The following is a 19,289-nucleotide window of genomic DNA, read 5'->3' on the forward strand; positions in this document are numbered from 1 at the left end:
ATCCTTTATTTAGCAACAATGTCCCCCATTAGACTATAGGATCCTAGAGGGCAAGCAGCAAGCCTATCTTGCTTTTCATTTTCTGCCCAGGATATCACACATTGCTTGTATTCAGAGAACAGTCAATACATATTACATAAAAGTGGGTAAACAAATGGATGAATGAGAAAGCCCCCAGGTTACAACAGGCAGAATGGCCATTTCTACCAAGGGCAGAAACTCTGGAATGAATTCCATCCCACCCACTTTGCAAAGTCCTTGTTTAGCTATGTTTCACTTTCCCCACATCAGATTATGATTGTTTATCTCCCTCCACTGGAAGGTCAATGATTCTAAACTCCAAACACAAATGACTTGGTCCTGGCCCTTCCCATCCTCAGCGAGATGGACTTACAAATGAGTTCTCACCCCTGATGGAATAAACCCAATACAAGCAATGCTGAGAGAGGACACAGGACAGCTTAGGCACAACATCAGCTAGCACTGAGATGGAACCTTGTTACTGGCCACTCCCCTTCATTAAGGGCTTTCCATGTGCCAGGCACTGTGCTAAGAGCTTGGGGCGTTATTTCGTTTATAGTTTCCTCGCTCTACAGATGAGGAAACTGAGGTTTCAAAAGGATTAGTACATTATCCAAGGTCACCAACTGATACATGCAGAGCCTGGAACCAGGCCAGCTCTATCTGACTGCCCAGATTCAGCACTTGCCCTCCAAGCTACACAGCACTGCAGCTTACACTTGAGTGCCACACACATCACCTGGGGGCCTGGTTAAGGTACAGATCTGATGCCGTGGGTCTAGATCTGATGCCGTGGGTCTAGATCTGATGCTGTGGGTCTGAGGCAGGATTTGGGATCCTGTATTTCTTTTCTTTTTTTTCTTTTTGAAACAGAGTCTCCCTTTGTCACCCAGGCTGGGGTTCGTTCAGTGGTGTGACCTCGGCTCACTGCAGCCTTAACCTCTTGGGCTCAAGTGATCCTCCCACCTCAGGCTCCCAAGTAGCTGGGAGTACAGGCACATGTCACCACATCAGGCTAATTTTTTATAGAGATGGGGTCTCACTATGGTGCCCAGGCTGGTCTCAAACTCCTGGCCTGAAGCAATCACCCTACCTTGGCCTCCCAAAGTGCTGGGATTACAGGTGTGAGCCACTGTGCCCGGCCTTGGGACTCTGTTTCTAATGAGCTCCTGGGTGATGCCCATGCTGCTGGTCCAGGGACCACAGTTTAAGCAACAAGTCTATCAAGGTGAAAATGCAAAGGAGGATTTCCGTAGGGCAGGCTGAGGAACAGCGCAAGCAAAGGGTTAGAGAAGGGAACATGCATGGTCAATTCAGAGACCAGCAAGCAGTTCAGGGTGGTAGAGCCAGGGTACGGGGAGGGATGTCAGAGGAGAAGAGGCCTTGAACTGCAACCCAAGGAGTGTGGAATGCATTGTGCGTCACGGAAAACATGGAAGGGTTTTGACAGGGGATGTGACATGATGGGACCTGTGTTTTAGACAAGCTACTCTGACTCACAGTGAGAAGCCATGCTAGAGGACAGAGAGATGGGAGATCCTGCTGGCCAGGGAGCTGCTGTAGCAACCCATCAGAAAGAGGTAACACAGGCCTGAAGCCAGGTAGGGCAAGAAGATAGAAGGGAGAGGTTGCATGCAACAGACATTGCAGGGGCAGAATTAATTTTTTTTTATGGCAAGATCTCACTCTGTTGCCCAGGCTGAAGTACACTGGCACAATCACAGCTCACTGCAGCCTCATTTCTAAGAGTGGTTCCATTTGAGACTGTGTTGGAATGGTATGCAGCTCAGTTTATGTCTGTGCTCAGCTCCTGTCATCTCTGCACTGTTGCTTTAGTTCATGGAATGGCTGAGAAATTTTTCATGACTTGGAAAGAGTACTGTAGCTTTGTTTTAAAGAAACTAATTCTGGCCAGGCATGGTGGTCTCCTGGGCTCAAGTGATCGATCCTCCTGCCTCAACCTCCTGAGTAGCTGGGACTACAGGTTCATGCCACCACACCCAGATCATTTTAGTTTTTAGTTTTTGTTTGTTTGTTTGTTTTTGGAGAGACAGGGTCTCACTATGTTGCCTAGGCTGGTCTCGAACTCCTGGCTTCAAGAGATCCTCCCACCTCGGCTTCCCGAAGTGCTGAGATTACAGGTGTGAGCCATCGTGCCTGGCCAGAATTAATTTCTTTAAAACAAAGCTACAGTACTCTTTCCAGGTATGAAAAATTTCTCAGCCATTCCATGAACTAAAGCAACAGTGCAGAGATGACAGGAGCTGAGCACAGACATAAACTGAGCTGCATACCATTCCAACACAGTCCCAAATGGAACCACTCTTAGAAATGGGGCGCATCAGCCATGGCTTCCAATCCAGCCACCCTATCTCCGTGATGAGCCAGCCTTTTCCTCACTTTGTGGATTGAGTATCTAAGTCCAGAGAATGGAGGGGACTTGGCAAAGCTCCTGTGACCAGGCCTAGAACCAAGGAATCCGAGCCACTAAACCAGTGCGGGGCATCTTAGAGAACTTCCCTCCGCTGAGAAAATGAAGACATTCAGTTGCAATTTGATATCAGCCCACACTTGCAAATATTAAACAAATAAAGCCACTTCATTCCTTAATGAAGGCTCATATCCTAAAAGGGGAGAGGAAGACCCTGAAATGGAGCCATCTACTGCAGACAGTTAGACCTGAAATAAAATTAGAAAATATGTCACATGGAAAAACTCTGCAGTGAGAAATGGTTTCTTCCACCCCTCCTTTTTTTCTTTCCGTGGGAGAGTGAGTAATTTGGCATTTTAACTAGACAGGGGGAATGAGCAGCTGTAGTCTGTTTTGTACCAAATACACACAGTTGCTGGGCAGTTTTGTATCCCACTTTGTGAATGGGATGACAGTGCAGGATGTGCTCAGCAGTGAGATGAACAGGGCTGAGCAGAGCTGAGCCGAATCACTGCCCCCAACTGCCAGAACGTGCGGCCAAACTGAACTCAGATATCCTAGCATGTTCATGCTAACGATGCTTTTAGAATTGTCTTTCCAACCCCTTCATTTCCCAGATGGGGAAACTGAGGCCCAGAGAGGTACAGTGATTTGCCCACAGCAGAAGAAGAGCAAAGGAATGTTAAGGCTGAGGCTCTGGGAGAGTCTCCACCATGTCCCGCACTGTTGCCATAGTTGCCTCCGGCATGTCATGGGCTCCTCCGTGGCTGGTGGCGACATGAACGTAACAGGGTTCCACTGGGTTATTACTTCAAAAGGCATTGCCTGAGTACTGGCCAGGGGCCAGGCACAGGGCTAGGTGCTGGTGGTATAGAGAACAACCCCAGCCAGGTGTGATGGTGCCTGTACCAGGAGTTTGAGACCAGTCTGGGCAACATAGTGAAACCCCATCTCTTAAAAAAGGAAAAAAAATGAAGGTAGAAAAATTATTCAGGCATGGTGGCGCACACCTGCAGTCCCAGCTACTTGAGAGGCTGAGCTGGAGGACCACTTAAGCCCTGGGAGGTCAAGGCTGCAGTGAGCTGTGATTGCACCACTGCACCCCAGCCTGGGCAACAGAGTGAGAACCTGTCTCACACAAACACACAAAGAGAGAGAGAAATAACCCTAGTCTGGTTTTTTCAGAGTGTCCCTTCCCATACTCTAGCTACTCTGGAGGCTCTATTGGTTGGAGATTAGGGTGTGGGAAGGGATATTCTGGGAGATGAGGCCAGGACAGCACTTGGTGGAACTTCAGAGGGCCTCAAATGCCACACTAAGGAGTAGAAGGCTGTATTTATCTTCCGATGCTGCTATAACAAACTACCACAAACTTAGTGGCTTACATCAACACAAGTTTTTTTATCTTACAGTTCTGGAGGTTAGAAGTCCAACACAGGTCTTACTGAGATAAAAATTAAGGTATCAGCAGACCATGCTTCTTTCTGGAAGCTTTAAGGGAAAATCAGTTTCCTTGCCTTTTGCAGCTTCCAGAGGCTGCCTGCATTCCTTGGCTTGCGGCCCCTTCCTCTATTTTCAAAGCTAGCAAACAAGGATGCTCAAGTCCTCTCACATCACACCACTCTGATTTCCTCTGCCTCACTTTTCCACTTTTGAGGACGCTTGTGATGATATTGGGCCCAACCAGATAATCTGAGACAATCTCCCTCATTTGAGGTCAGCTGATTATCAGCCTTGATTCCATCTGCAGCCTAACTCCCTTTGCTATAGAACCTAATGGAGTGACACATCCTGGGGGTTAGGCTGTGGGTCCTTCAGAGGGCCATGACCCTGCCTACCACAGATGGTGATCATGGGAAGATGGCAAAGGGTTTTAAGCAGGGAGCAACACAATCAGAGCTGGTTTAGAGTGTTGCTCAAATGTTAAAAGTGCACACGAATCACCGAGGATCTTGTTAAAATGCTATCCTCAGTCCCCTAGATGGTGTGATTCTGATTTATGAGTTCTGGGGGTGAAGCCAGAGATTCTGCATTTCTGCCAAGTTCCCAGGTTATGCTGATGCTGCTGGTCCATGGACCACACGTAGCAAGAAGCTAGAAGCAAGAAGATTGAGTGGCAAGAAGCTAGAAGATTACTGTGGCTGCAGTGTGGAGGATGGGTTCTAGGGTGGAGAGGATGGAGGCTGGGAGACAGACCTGTGTGCTGATGTCAAGTTGTAATTGAATTTCTTCATTTCACAAGGCTGTGGTGAGAATTTCATATACGAAATACACACACAGATACACATACATACATGTAAATGTACATGTAAAATGTATATTATATAAAACATATACATACACACACAGATGTGTGTATGTGGATATGCATGTGTGTATATATAACATATATGTATATCCTATATATTAAAACTTAAAACAGCACCTGGCACAGAAAAAGCACTATATAATTATTAGCACAGATCATACTGTTTTTTGGTTGTTGTTGTTTTTTGTTTCTTTGTTTGTTTTTGTTTTTGAGATGGGGACTTTCTCTGCCACCCAGGCTGGAATGTAGTGGCGTGATCTCGGCTCACTGCCACCTCTGCCTCCTGGGCTCAAGAGATTCTCCTGCCTTAGCCTCCCAAGTAGCTGGGACCACAGGCGTGCACCACCATGCCCAGCTAATTTTTGTATTTTTAGTAAAGGCAAGATTTTGTCATGTTGACCCGGCTGGTCTCAAACTCCTGACCTCAGGTGATCCATCTGCCTTGGCCTCCCAAAGTGCTGGGATTATAGGCATGAGCCACTGTACCCCAGCCATACCCTTGGTATTTTCTTAGGTTCATGTGAAGCACCAGAGCACTGGCCTAGGAGTCAGGATACCTGGTTCTAGACCTGGCTCTCCTGCCAAATTGAACTGTGACCATGAGCTAGTCACTTTCCTTCTCTGAGCTAGACAATCAAGTCAGAACTAGCTAGCCACTAAGATTGTAGTTGGAGAGGAGAAGCAGTTGGCTGGGCCTATTTCAGAGGTTCTGTGTGTAATGCTGTTGAACTTGCAAGAACTTGGGTTCAGCTTGTCATCAGCTAGAATCTCTACTCTATGTTCTGTGAGATGAAATGGTTGTAACTTTCCTATGCCAGAAAAAGCACAGCTTAACTTTTCTTTCATGAAACATTCTATTCTTGACATACATTCTATAGGCAGTGCCTACTCTCACCCTGCTCCAGCCCCTTCGTCCTGCACAGTGAATGGCTGCAGGGTGGTCTTTCAGTGTGGCTGGAGGCGCACATAGACTTTGCTGGTCAAAGGTTCATAATGCTGGGTTTTCACTAAGATCTCCACAGTCCCAGGCTTTGAATGATTCATTCATTAACTTATTCAAATGCTCATTGTGTCCATTTAGTGCCATGTCAGATGCTGGGGAAACATGGATAAATAAAAACGGCTTCCTGCCCTCAAGGAACCCACAGTGATGTGGGAGCAGGGAAGTAAGGAGGCATTGAACTGATCACCAGTGACAGGCCCGATGCTCACTAATCCTTAGAGTAGGAATTGCCCTAATTTACAGATAAGGAAGACAAGGAGTCCCTCTCTGGGACTCAGCATCACCACCTTTGAAAGGAAGCAGTTGGACTGCATTGGTTATTCTCAGCCTTGGCTGAATCTTAGACTGCACCCAGGAGATTTTCAAACCTGCTGGTGTCTGGACCTTATCTCAGATGTATGAAGAATCCCTGAAGAGCTGGAGGACTGGGCACCAGGCCCCCTTGGAATCCCCAAAATGATTCCAAGGTACTGGAGGCCTGACGACCATCAAGGTCCTCATGACATGAGCTCTCACATTCTAATTTCCTGAAAAACCCTCTTCTAGCCCTTCCATAGACACGTGCAAAATGGATGAATGAAGGAGAAGAGTGGAGAGGGAGGGTGGGAGGAGCCCTCAGCTCTTTTGAGTAAGGCCACCATTTGGAGAAGGATGGTGGCACTGTTCCTTTACCTGTTGTCATTTGCTCCTTTTGGGTTAGAGACACAGCAGTAATAGACAAGGCAGGGTGGGCTTGGCGTTCTCATATGCTGTTGCAGGGAGTATAAATTATTATTGCCTTTCTGAACAATGCAACAAAAGCCTTAAAAACGGGCATGCACTAGACCCAACTATTTGTTTTAGGAAATTGTGTTGTGCTAGGAAATAATTGCAGAAGTAGTCAAATACAAAGCTACAAGACTACGATCGTCACAATAGTGTTCATAATAGTGAGCAATGAGAAACAGCCTAAAAGTTTAATTACAAGACAACCAAACAATGAAATACTATTACAAACACAAAAAATATTAGAGACGAGTATTTAATGTTCCAGAGAAGGTGTCTAGATGATTGTTAAGGGGGAAAAAAGCCATCAACTAAACACTAAATGCAAGGTACAGAATGTTCTGTTCATATTATGATCTATGTGCATACTTAGGGGTGGAAAATAAACTTGAAACACAGTCCATCAAATGCTAGCAGGGTTTATCTTTGAGTCACAAGATAATATGTGATCTTTTTAAACTCCTCTTTTTGGCCCTAGTTTTTATAATAACTATGTATTACTTTTATTACCAATTTTTAAAATTTTATTGAAAAAATGAATCTCTTACAAACACTTCTCACATCCCTCTGCCTCTCCCATCTCCTGGTGGAAATGGACATCCCTACTTTGGCAGTGCAGATGCTTGCTTACACTGTGTTAGGAAACTCAGGACAAGCTCCTTAGCATGCAAGCCAGCTTCTGCGCACTGTCTCTACTACTGAACTATGAGTCCCTCCAGGATGGGCACTGAGTCTAATGCGGCTCTTCAGCCATCCTGCCACCTACTCCAGAGAGTGCCTGGGACAGCAGGAAGCCAGGAATAATAGGAGGAAGACAGACATCTGTAAGAGAAGCCATAATACAGAACAGACAGACCATTTTGAAGACTTCAACAGAAATTCCCTTTGGGAGGAAGCTAGTCACAAAAGACTGCCTAGATGGGAGGAGTGTTTTAAGCTGGGCCCCATATGAGTCCCTCAGTGATGGGAAGAGTAAGTCCTAGAGAGGCCTAAGGCCAGGGTGTTGCCTGCAAGCCAGACTCCAGCCAAGCTCTCCAAACCCAGAAAGGGGTTCCCTGGCATCTAAGGTCAGGGGCCCTGGTCACTTGGGAGAGATACCAGGGCCCTCAGAATAGTTTTTTGCCCTATTATGTCCTTTAAACCACCCATGGTATGCAACAAATATGAACTGGAGTGGATTGGATTTGGTTGGGTTGGGATGGATTTGGTTGGATTGGATTAGGTTGGGTTGGGTTGGATTGGGTTGAGTTTGATGGGGTTGTACTGGATTAGGTGGGTTGAATTGGATTAGGTTGAGTTGGGTTGGATAGGGTTGGGTTGGGTTGAGTTTGGTTATAATGGGGATAAAGAGTGGGCTGCATTCATTAGGTGACCAGGGACCCCTGTCTCTCTCATTAGATGTTGACCAGGATCTGCTCTAACCCTAGACTTTTCCTCTCTGTAGTTTGGATAGAGCAGAAGAAGGTAATCAGTCAGCAAACCTGGCTCCTCCCAACACCTCTGATACCACCTTAGCTCCCCTGGGCACTTTGTTGACAGCAATAGGTCATACCCCACAATCTGATGCTCTGACTTTGAGGTCTTATTTGCTTATCCATTCTCCACACTAGACATTAATGCCTTAAATTGAGTCTTATTGTAAGATTGCCTCCTTTTTACAACCCTCACCTACCCACTACCACTGGTATACTCCCATTATCTAATCATATCATGCAGAAATTATGGAATAAGCCAACCTATACTAAACAATTCATGGCTTAATGAAGGAGGCAGGCAGGGGTAACTTCTCTTACCAGACTGTAAAACACAGCACAAAGTAACAAGCATCAAAATTGTATGGATTTAAAACGACATACACATATTAGCACAAGAAAGTGATCAGTAATACAGAGATACCAGAAATAAAAGTATATCATTAAAAGAAAAAATATTATATGATAAGATATCACACAACAATGATGGGCAGTACAATGATGAGGCAATAGCTCACACTTTAATTAGTACTTGGGGGAAACCTGGGGACCACTTTGGAAAAGAACTGGCTTTAGATTATACCCTAATCTGGCCAAGTGTGGTGGCTCATGCCTGTAATCCCAGCACTTTGGGAGGCCAAGTTGGGAGGATTGCTTGAGCCCAGGAGTTCAAGACCAGCCTGGGCAACATAGACAGACTTAAAAAAAGGGAGATTATATCCTAATCTATGGTTCATTTTAAGTGATCAAGCTGTAGATATCAAAAGAAAACTGGAAAATCAACTTACATATTTAGCTAGAAGAAAAAAGATAAATGCACAACTTTTGACAAACTGAGGCAATCAGGAATAAGATGAGTAGAGAGAAGCTGGGAAATAAATTTTTATCCAATTAATATAATAAGAAAGATAAAGAGCAAATTAACATTAGAGTGAATTCCAGCCTAACTAGTTATTACACTATTGAAGAAAACTACAGCCCTATAATGTTCCCTGAGTACTCAGTCAAGGTCACCCTACAGCTGACAAAGCCATAGAAGAATTGGAATGACTTACACACCACAGAGAACATAGTAAGTTGGTGCATTAGACCACAGGCTAGACTAACCCCTTCATTCCTTCTTTGATTCATTGAAAAAGTATGCTGAGTACCCACTTCATGCCAGTCCTGCACCTGAAATCCCTGTTCCAGGATTCAGAGTTGGACAGGCCCATCCCTGCCTCATAGAACTTCCTATGTAGCAGTTAGGGAGGCAGGCAACTAATCAGTGGTCACAGTACAGTCTGAGAAGCCCTGAGACAAAGAGATGCTCATTATGCCTGGGAGAGGAGAGACAGCTTCCCAGAGCAGAATCTTAGAAGGATGATTTGGGGGTCCCCAGGTACTATGGGGGAAAGGCATTTTTAAAATGGTACTGGTAGCCAGGTGGAGTGGCTCACGCCTGTAATCCCAGCACTTTGGGAGGTCAAGAAGGGTGAATTGCTTGAAGCCAGGAGTTTTAGACCAGCCTGGGCAACACAGCAAAACTCTATGCCTACAAAAAATTTTTAAATTAGCTGGGTATGAGGGTATGTAATCCAGCTACTCAGGAGGCTGAGGAAGGAGGATCCCTTGAGCCCAGGACTTTGAGGCTTCAGTGAGCTAAGATTGTACCACTGCACTACAGCCTGGGCAACAGAGAAGACCCTGTCCCAAAAAATAATAATAAAATAAAAATGGCACTAGCCTATGCAAAAGCACAGGTGTGGGACGTTGCATGTCCCATTCAGAAGCCTGCCAGTGATTTGATGTGAGCTGAAGTCCACAGGGACTTAGTGTTAGTGGAGGAAGGCAGGGTCCTCTGGGGCCAGGAGCATGACTCCGTCTCAGGTACAGTGAGAACCCAGTGAGGGCAATTATACTAGGAAGCATCATGATTAAATAAGAAAAATCCATCTAAATACATAGTAAGAACTGTCCAACCAGTTCTGTTCTTTGATGGGTGAGTTCATTGGGGGGAAATATTGCCAAAGGAAATAATCCAAAAGAAAAAGGCTATTTGTCTGAAGATGTCCCAGCAGCACTATTTATAATAATGACAAATGGCTAAAGTCCAGCTCTGGACAAAGTGGCCAGCTCTAGACAATTGTCCTTTGGGAGATGGAGACTGCAGGCCAATGAGGCAAAACTTCAGGTGTGACTCCTACCCACATCTCTCTCACTCAGAAAAGCACATCAGACTGCCAGGGAGCAAGAGTGGGGTGGTTAGAGGGAAGTTCTGCACTGCTCTGATTCATATGCTTCCCATTAAATCAGGATTTCTCCAGAGAAGATAGTGGCCAAGAAGCACTTGAAAAAATGCGCAACGTCATTTGTCGTTAGAAAATTGCAAATAGGCCAGGCACAGTGGCTCACGCCTGTAATCCCAGCACTTTGGGAGGCCGAGGTGGGTGGATCATGAGGTCAGGAGTTCGAGACCAACCTGACCAATATGGTGAAACTATCTCTACTAAAAATACAAAAATGAGCTGGGCATGCCTGTAGTCTCAGCTACTCGGGAGGCTAAGGCAGGAGAATCGCTTGAACCTGGGAGGTGGAGGTTGCAGTGAGCCAAGATGGGCCACCAACTCCAGCCTGGGCGACAGAGTGAGACTCTGTCAAAAGAAAGAAAGAAAGGAAGAGAGAGAGAGAGGGAGGGAGGGAGGGAGGGAGGGAGGAAGGAAGGAAGGAAGGAAGGGGAAGGGAAGGGAAGGGAAGAGAAGGGAAGGAAGGAAGGGAGGGAGGGAGGAGGGAAGGAAGGAGGGAAGGGAGGGAGGGAAGGAAGGAGGGAAGGAAGGAGAAAGAAAAAAGAAAGAAAGAAAGAAAGATTGCAAATAAAAACCACAATGAGATGCCATTTTATATCCACTAAAATGGCTATAATTTTAAAAACTGAAAACAAGCATTGGCGATGATGTGCAAAATTAAAGCCCTCATACATTGCTGGTGGGGATGTAAACATGGTGCAGCCACTGTGGAAAACAGTTTGGGGGTTCCTCATACTTGAAACACAGAATTATCATATGACCAGAAATTCTGCTCCTAGGTGTAAAGAAGTAGAAACAGGCCGTCAAGCATCGGAATACTTGCATGCAAATGTTCAGAGCAGCACTATTCACAAAAAACAAAAGGTAGAAATAACCCAAATGTCCATCAACAAATGAATGGAAAAACAAAATTTGGTATATACATACAATGGAATATTACTCAGTCATAAAAAGGCATGAAGTACTGACACATGATACAACATGAGTGAACCATGAAAACTTTATGTTAAATGGAAGAAGTCAGACACAATAGGTCATATACTGTATGATTCCATTTTCATGAAATATCTAGAATAGGCAAGTCCATAGAGGCAGAAAGTAGTTTAGTGACTGCCTGAAGCTGAGAAAAGGGGGGAATGGGGAGCAATTGATTAATGGGCATAGATATTTCTTTTGGGGTGATGAAAAGTTTTGGAACTTGATAGAGACGTTGATTGCACAATATTGTGAAGGAACTAAATGACACTGAATTGTGCACTTCAAAATGGGTAATGTTATATAATGTAAATTTCACCTCAATAAAAAGTAAGTCTGGATATCTAAATGGTCAATAAACATATGAAAAGGTAATTAATAATTAGGAAAATGGAAATTAAGGCTACAGTAAGATCAAATATGCACCCATTAGAAATGCTGAAGTTAAGCTCAGTGACAAGATCAAGTGCTGGTGAGGATGTGAAGAAATGGAGGCCCTCATTTCTTGGTAGCTGTGTGGATCTGTACAACCATTTAGAAGACATGCTGACATTGTCTACTCAGTTGGGGGATATGCACACTCTGATTCAGCACTCCACTCCTAGGTATAGAACCAACAGAAATTCATGCACATGTGCACTGAGAGAAATGTACAAGAATGTTCAGAGCGACACTATTACATTAGCCCAAAATGGAAACAACCCAAATGTTGGAGAAGAATGGATAAGTAACATATGCTATGCTAATGCAATGGACTATTATACAGCAATGGCAATGAACTACAGCCACATACAGCAGCATGAATAAATCTCAAAAACTTATTATTCATTGAAAGAATCAGACACGAAAGAATAGATTCTACGTTTAAAAAGTTCAAAATCGAGTAAAACAGAACTTCAGAATTTTGGGATACACACTTAGATAGTAAAGCTCTTTTTAAAAAGCAAGAAAGTGATGACTGTTAATGTCAAGGTAATGGTTACCTCAGAGAGAAAGAAGGGAAAATAAAACCACAGCAAAGGGGTTCAGGAGAGCTTCTGGGGATTATCCTATATCTTCATCTGGATTACGTGTTTGCTCTGTGATACATGATTGTACTGTACCTTTAGCATGCACTTTTCTGAATGGATGTTGTATTTCACAATAAAACAGTTTAAACACAAGCAAATAATTTGCAATCATCAACACTTTATTAGCAAGAGCAAATTACTTGTGACACCACCATCCCTACCTGGACAATAGCCCCCTTATCTTCTAAAATATTGGGTATTCCAATGACCCTGAAACTTTACCAGGAAAAGGAAGGATTGGTGCTGTCCTCCAGCTCAACCCTGACCACTGGAGGTACAAGAGGCCATGTGGGTGACACCCACTGACAAGCGTCTCTTTTTTTTTTTTTTTTTTTTGAGACAGAGTCTCCCTCTGTTGCCAGGCTGGAGTGCAGTGGCGCGATCTTGGCTCACTGCAACCTCCGCCTCCCAGATTCAAGCTATTCTCCTGCCTCAGCCTCCCAAGTAGCTGGGACTACAGGCGCCCGCCACCATGCCTGGCTAATTTTTTGTATTTTTAGTAGAGACAGGGTTTCACCGTGTTAGCTAGGATGGTCTCAATCTCCTGACATAATGATCTGCCCGCCCCAGCCTCCCAAAGTGCTGGGATTACAGGTGTGAGCCACCGCGCCCGGCCGACAAGTGTGTCTTTAAACAGGATGGTGTAGAAGGATGGGATTGGCTGCACACAGGACATTCTGCATGGTAGATGAGAAGACTTCAGGAAAAATGGCATTACAGTTGTCTGTGGCCCTTTCTCTCTTCCTGTGAACTATGACCCCTTTGGGGCAGCTCTGTGCCCAAATCCTTTCTGTACCTAGCCAGCGTGAGGGCCAGCACAGAATGGGTTTGTTGAACTAAACTATGTGAAATAATCAGACCTCAAACTAGAAAAATATTATTTCGTTTTGTTTCCCAACATTTTAAATTAGGACTACAGAGATGAGTGACTCTTGCCTCTCCACTTCATAGATGGGAAAACAGGCTCAGAGTGGGAAAAGCAACTCATCTAAGTTCATGGAGGAAGTCAGTGACTGGAACCCAGGTTTTCCAATACCTGAACTTGTGCTGTTTTAGGGCGTGCAGGATATCAGGAAGTTTACAAAGACCCACTTTTTAACAGATCAACTATCTGCAAAAAAACCATATGCTTGTGTTCTACCCCTACCTGAGGAGCCCTGTCCTGGGCCCACAGTGGCATTCAGGGATAGTAGGGAGAGTCGATCCAGAGGCCTGGAAGTGCAGGCAGAACTCTGGACCCATTTTCTGAGAGAATCAATGCCCTAAGAGGCTGGCAGCTTTTAAGTTGTGAGCTGTGTGCCAGCTCTGTACCAGGCTGGCTAGGAACCCCACCTCGAAGCCCCACCAGATCTGGGGCCTAGATGCTCTGGGAAAATGCATTCTTTTATTTAAGAAGCAGCTTCATTGAGGCATAGCTTACATTCCATAAAATTCACCCATTTTAAATGTATAGTTAGATTATTTTAGTAAATTTATAGACTTGCACAACTACCACCACAATCCAGTTTTAGAACACTCCCCAAAAAGTTTCCTCATGCCCCTTTGCAGTCAATCTCTGCTTCTGTTTTCTGTCTCTGTAGTTCTGCCTTTACAGAAATCTCATATATAGGGACTCTTAAAATGTATTGCTTTTTAATGTCTGGCTTCTTTTACTTAGCTTAATGGTATTAAGGTTTATCCATGTTGTTGTAGCATTGATCAATACTTCATTCCTTTTTATTGCTGAGTAGTATTCCATTAAATGGATACACCTCATTTGTTTATCTATTCACCAGCTAATGGTGAATTTAACTTTATTTCCAGTTTTGGTCATTATAAATAATGCTGCTATGAACATACATATGAGTTTTTGGGTGGACATATGCTTTCCTTTCCCTTAAGTAGATACTTAGGAGTGGAAGTGCTAGATTGTAGGGTAAGTATATATTTAACATTTTAAGAAACTGCCAAATCGTTGGGAACATGTATTTCCGCTCATAACAGCCCACTTAGAAACATGCTTTCAGAAGCCACCCCACTTAAGCATACAGCATAGTGGTTACAAGTACAGATTCTGGAGTCAGACCCTCTGGGCTCAAATTGTGCTTATATTACTGAAGGCTACATGCCCTTGGGCAAATGACTGTGCCTCAGTTTCCTCATCTGTAAAAGGGGATAAGACATGGGGTTGTTGTGATGATTGACTGAGCTCATTCATGGCAGGGCACTTAAAACACTGCTGGTTCATAGTGCTGTGAAGTCTTGGCAATTGTTTTTTATAGCCAGTTGGACAGTGGTCCTATGGAAGGAACAGCACCAGCCCAGAAGTTCACAGACGTGAGAGGGCTATTATGGATCTACCCAGTTACAGTCATGCGGCCTTGAGGAAGTCACATCCCCTCTGTAAGACAGAGCCCAATTTATTTCTCAGCACTGCTGGGTGGTGATTCCAGGGACGTGGTGAAGGTGACATTGTGCTTTGAAGACTGCACAATGCCATGCAATGGACTCATGTTACAATTGTGACATTCAGATTGTGGGGCTCATTGGAGACCATGGAACCCCTAAAGCCTTCTCCATCCGCGAAGCTCTTCTAACTACACACTAGGATGGTTAAGAGCAAGGACTCTGGAGTCAGACTGTCTGGTTCAAATCCCACCCCAGCCACTTAGAAGTCTTGTGACTTTGGACCTCTGTTTCTTCATCTGAAAAACAGAGATAGTAACTGTTCTCAGTCCCCACCTCCTGGAGTGGTTGTAAGGATTGGATGAATGAAATATGAACATGTTCACACCTCCACCTGGATATACAAAGTGTTTTATAAGTATTAAGGATATTAAATTGCGTTACAAATTCAGTTTGCAGGAGGATAGTTTACATTTTTAGGAATCATTTCACATCCCCAAAGGGGCACTGAAAACCCATCAGTTGCAAATGGCCCTCCTTAGACAGTTCTCAGCTCCTGAAGGTTTGCTGGCCCTCCCTTTTTACATTATAAATGGGAATAGGACTTCCTTTGTGTTAGAAACAACAGCCCTGACACTGAGGGATCCCAGCGACACACACAGGAGGAGAAACACCAAAGTTCCTATCCCCAGATCCATCTTCCTTTTGGGAAACTGGAAGTTGCAGCAAAGTTCACAAAAGACCATGGAACCCAAAGTTGGCCTCTGCCACTGAGTTGGCAGGGCCCTATATCATATGCAAAATTGCAACTTTCTGACATGAGCCATGGGGCTGAGAAGCTAAAACTATACTCCAGCTGCCCTTTGATCTGCAATAAATGCCAGGCTGGACACTCTGGCAGGAAAAGCTATCATTGGATTTGGGTCTTGTTGCCCAGGAGACAATGGGCTGTCTTGGGCTTCTTCAGGCAAACAAAGAGTTAACCAAGGCCACCTTCTCAATCCCGTTTCCTTTGGGCCGACTAGAGGTTGTTTCCTAGACTTTCTGTTCCCTTATTCAATTGAAGACGTGTACTAATCCCCCAAATTCAAAGGGGAGGGGGTCAGAAGCTACAGAAAGCATGGCTCTTCTGCAAAACTGCATGGAGAAAGAGCTGAGCAAGGGCAAGAGCCTACAGACCTGGATTCAAGTCCTGGCTTTTGGACTGGCCACTTTCTAAGCTTCTCTCAACCTCAATGTTATAAAAATACCTGCATTGCGATGGGATTAATAGAAGCCCAAACCTCAGCACCGTGCAATATACCCTTGTAAAAAACCACACATGACCACTCCCTGAATCTAAAATAAAAATAAAAATACCTGCATTGCTTTCCAACACATAGTTACTGCAAGAATCAAGCAGTAATTTCTATCACTTATTTTGTGCCTAGTATGTACTGGAATCATGGAAAGCACATTATTTCTAATTTCTCTAATATTCACAGCATTTCTAGGAAGGTAAAATGGTCTAATTAATCGCCTTTTTCAGATGGGGAAACTGAGGCACAGAGCGATGAAATCCATTGCCCAAGATCACTCAGCCAGCCACAGTTCAAACCCAGGCCGTCTGACCTTAACCGAGGCCCATTTTAACTTAGGTCTACTTTAACTTATATCTTACTATTCAGCCAACCGCCTGAGTTCTGCTGGAGAAACTGAGGCCCGGGGAACGGAAGGGATCAGATCTCTGGCTTCCAGGCCACAGCTCTTTCCACCACCGGTGGAGCCACTGCCCATGATAGACGTGACCGCTTAGGTAACTCAGAGCTGGGTTAAGCAACCGAGCAATTCAGTTCCGTTATTTCTTGAGCAGCAAAAGCCCCAGATGTCCCTCCCGGTGTTCATGCTTCGCACCTGTGTGCGGAGAGGCACCAGACCTGCCCTTACCAGAAGCCATCCAGCACGCACAACCTAAGCGCTGGCGCTGGGTGCGCTGAGGCTGTTGGCGCTGGCGCTGGCGCTGTTTCTGAAGTCCCTCTCTGCCTAAGATTGGAGGCTCCGCACCCAGCTCAGACATCTCGGGTGCCCAGATAGCGCTCCAACCGCCCCAGCTGCCCAGGGATCCCATTCACAGCTATAACCCCTGCACAGCCAGGAGGTGGCCGCCCCCGGGACCGCCAGTGCGCACTGAGTGGCAAGACTCCCTTTTATGTCCAGGAATGAGGCACGCATCGCAGCCGCGTCCGCCGCCAAAACCGACTTCCCCCACGGGCGCGGAGGCAGCCGGTGCCACCCTCCGACCGGGTTGCTTACCTGTCGCACCGCGGGTCTGGGTGACGGCAGGGAGGAGCGTGGAGACCGAGAGCAGCATCAGCAGACACCAGCACTGCCCGTTGTTCCTCCTGCAAGATGCGCCCGAGGGAGAAAAGGTGAGGCGGGCAAGAGTATTGGAGGGGCCCAGGACGCGAGGAAGCAGAGAAGCGGGTCTTACCTTGGTGCCATCTCGCGGGTCTGCGGAGCCCCGGAAGGCGCGCGGCTAGTCAAGCAGAGCGTTGGAGCTTAGCGGAGGACGAAGGGTCGCTGAGCGCTGGCCGCCGCGCTCGCCCTTCGTGCAGGGAACAAAGGCGGCGCTCGGCAGCGGCGGCGGCGGGCAGAATCCCGGCTCCCGGCCCGCGCCCTGAGTCACCCGCGCTCTGAAACCCGACTCCGCTGCGCCCTGCGCTCCCCCGCGCGCTGCGCCCCACCTCGGGCAGCGGCGGCGCACTCACGCCCGGGGGATACCGGCCGCCCCGGCCGCCTCCCCACGCCCCTTTCCCCCTCGACGGACGTGCGCTCGCCTCTGCTGCCTCCACCCGCGGCTGCCTTATGTAACCTGCGAGGAAAGCTCCGCGCCCGCGTTCGTTGGGGCAAGCGGGATGGGCTCCCTCCCGCCCTTAAGTCTGTCCTGTCGGGGCTGACCCGCAAGAAAGCACTCTTTCACAGCCGCCGAGGGAATCCTCTCCACAGCCCAGGAAGGCTGGAATCAGTGATTTCCTTATATGATGGACAAGGAGACTGAGGCTCAGAGAGGTGGAGCGTATGTCCCAAAGTCCCAAGCTGCACTGAGCTCCTAGATGCTGTGACCCACCCTGCACGCCTGACACATGGACCGACTTGAATGCCCAGGAGTGGACCTGCCTGGGGGCCATAAGGGATACATACAACTAAATGCAGCAGAGATAATCCTAATAAAAGTTTTTAATGTACTGGATTCCAGGGCTTTCCTCCCTATGTATACCTTGCCTGCCCCCTTCATCAGAATGTAAGCTCCAGGAGGGCTTATCTGTGCTTTGTTCCCTGCCTAAAACAGCTCAGGTAGTAGGAGATGCCAATAAACGCTGGATGAATGAAGGAGCACAGTCTTGGGTGAGGCATCACACCAGGCCCTGTGATGAGATGTGGGGGTCATGAACCAGGCTCAGCCTCCAAAAGCCCTCAGTGGGAGTGAGGCGGTTCAGGGCAGACTAACCCATTTGTGCAGAGCTTATCGCAGGGCACTGGGTAAACCCTCAATGGTCGCTTTTTATTAAGATTACCACCCGGCACATAGTGTGAGATCTTGGAGTGAGAAGAGGCACCGCTGAAGTTGGCTGAGACCTGGACAGCTCTGAAGCCAGGCAAACACTAGAAACCTCTCTTCCTGACGCACCAAGTAGCCACAGTGGGCCGTGGCTCTGTGGTCAGTTCCTGTGTTTGATTCAGTTCCACTCTAGAGGATGGGTCACCTCTTGCCAAGTGAGTTAGCCTTGCAGAGGAGATGGCATGGGAATGGAGGTAAGCAACCAATGCTTACTTGGTGTGGATTCTGTCCCAAGCCCTCTGCTAAATGCTTTAGCTGTGTTATCTCATTTAATACCCACAACAGCCATGGAAAGGTGATACTGTCATGATCCCCATTTCATAGATAAGAAAGCTGAGGTTCAAAACATTCCAAGGCTAATGAATGGCAGATGCAACACCCATGCTCCTCCCCACTCAGCCATGCTGCCTGCCAGTAAGCAAGAAGATTAGACTCGCTCTCCACCCTCAAGAGCAAAATCGCAGTGGAGACACAGAGCACTCGGATATGAAAGGGTTCATGCCAGCCTGGGCGGTGAGGGCTCAGAGGAGGGATGGTTGGCCTGGAGATCAGGAGTCTGGGTTCCAGTCCAATGCTGGCCCTGGCTGCAGGGTGAAGTTGGGCAAATCTTGCCCTTGGTCTGATTTTTTATTTCTCCACCTGGATAATGGACACAACTACCTTGAATTGAATGGTGGCTGTGAGTCCCTTGATGGGACCACCTACTGGTACACCACAGTGCTCTCTGTCCATTGGATTTTGGCTTCTATTATTAGAGGTTGTGGATATTCTCATCGGGGCTGCGGCCTGTGGAGGGGGACAACTGGCAAGACAGAGGGGGGACCCTAGATCAACCTCTTAAGGGATTGAGGCTCCAGTAGCCAAAGCAGCTCGAGAACCAGGTTGGCCTCATGTGGAGCTAACACATAAGGCGAAGTGCATCCCAACAAAATTGTCCACTTGAGGCCTCTTTCCTAATCTGTTCACATTCCCTGTG

General features: G+C 46.5%; 1 protein-coding gene across 2 annotated transcripts in view; it reads right to left on the reverse strand.

Annotated features, from left to right (window-relative positions):
• COL15A1 (collagen type XV alpha 1 chain) overlaps nucleotides 1-17,706 on the reverse strand; it is a 127,080-nt gene extending 109,374 nt beyond the window's left edge. The window contains exons 1-2 of one of the 2 annotated variants that reach the window (XM_034967871.3): nucleotides 17,186-17,706; nucleotides 17,008-17,096 (exon numbers count right to left, since the gene is read on the reverse strand). In XM_034967871.3, coding sequence (XP_034823762.1) covers nucleotides 17,008-17,096; nucleotides 17,186-17,196 — 100 coding nt within the window. In that variant the 5' untranslated portion in view covers nucleotides 17,197-17,706. The remainder of the gene's footprint in view (nucleotides 1-17,007; nucleotides 17,097-17,185) is intronic. The other variant, XM_034967870.4, reaches the window with a different exon arrangement.
• Between the last annotated feature and the right edge of the window lie 1,583 nt (nucleotides 17,707-19,289).

This window comes from Pan paniscus, chromosome 11, assembly GCF_029289425.2.
Source record: "Pan paniscus chromosome 11, NHGRI_mPanPan1-v2.0_pri, whole genome shotgun sequence".
Lineage (NCBI taxonomy): Eukaryota > Metazoa > Chordata > Mammalia > Primates > Hominidae > Pan > Pan paniscus.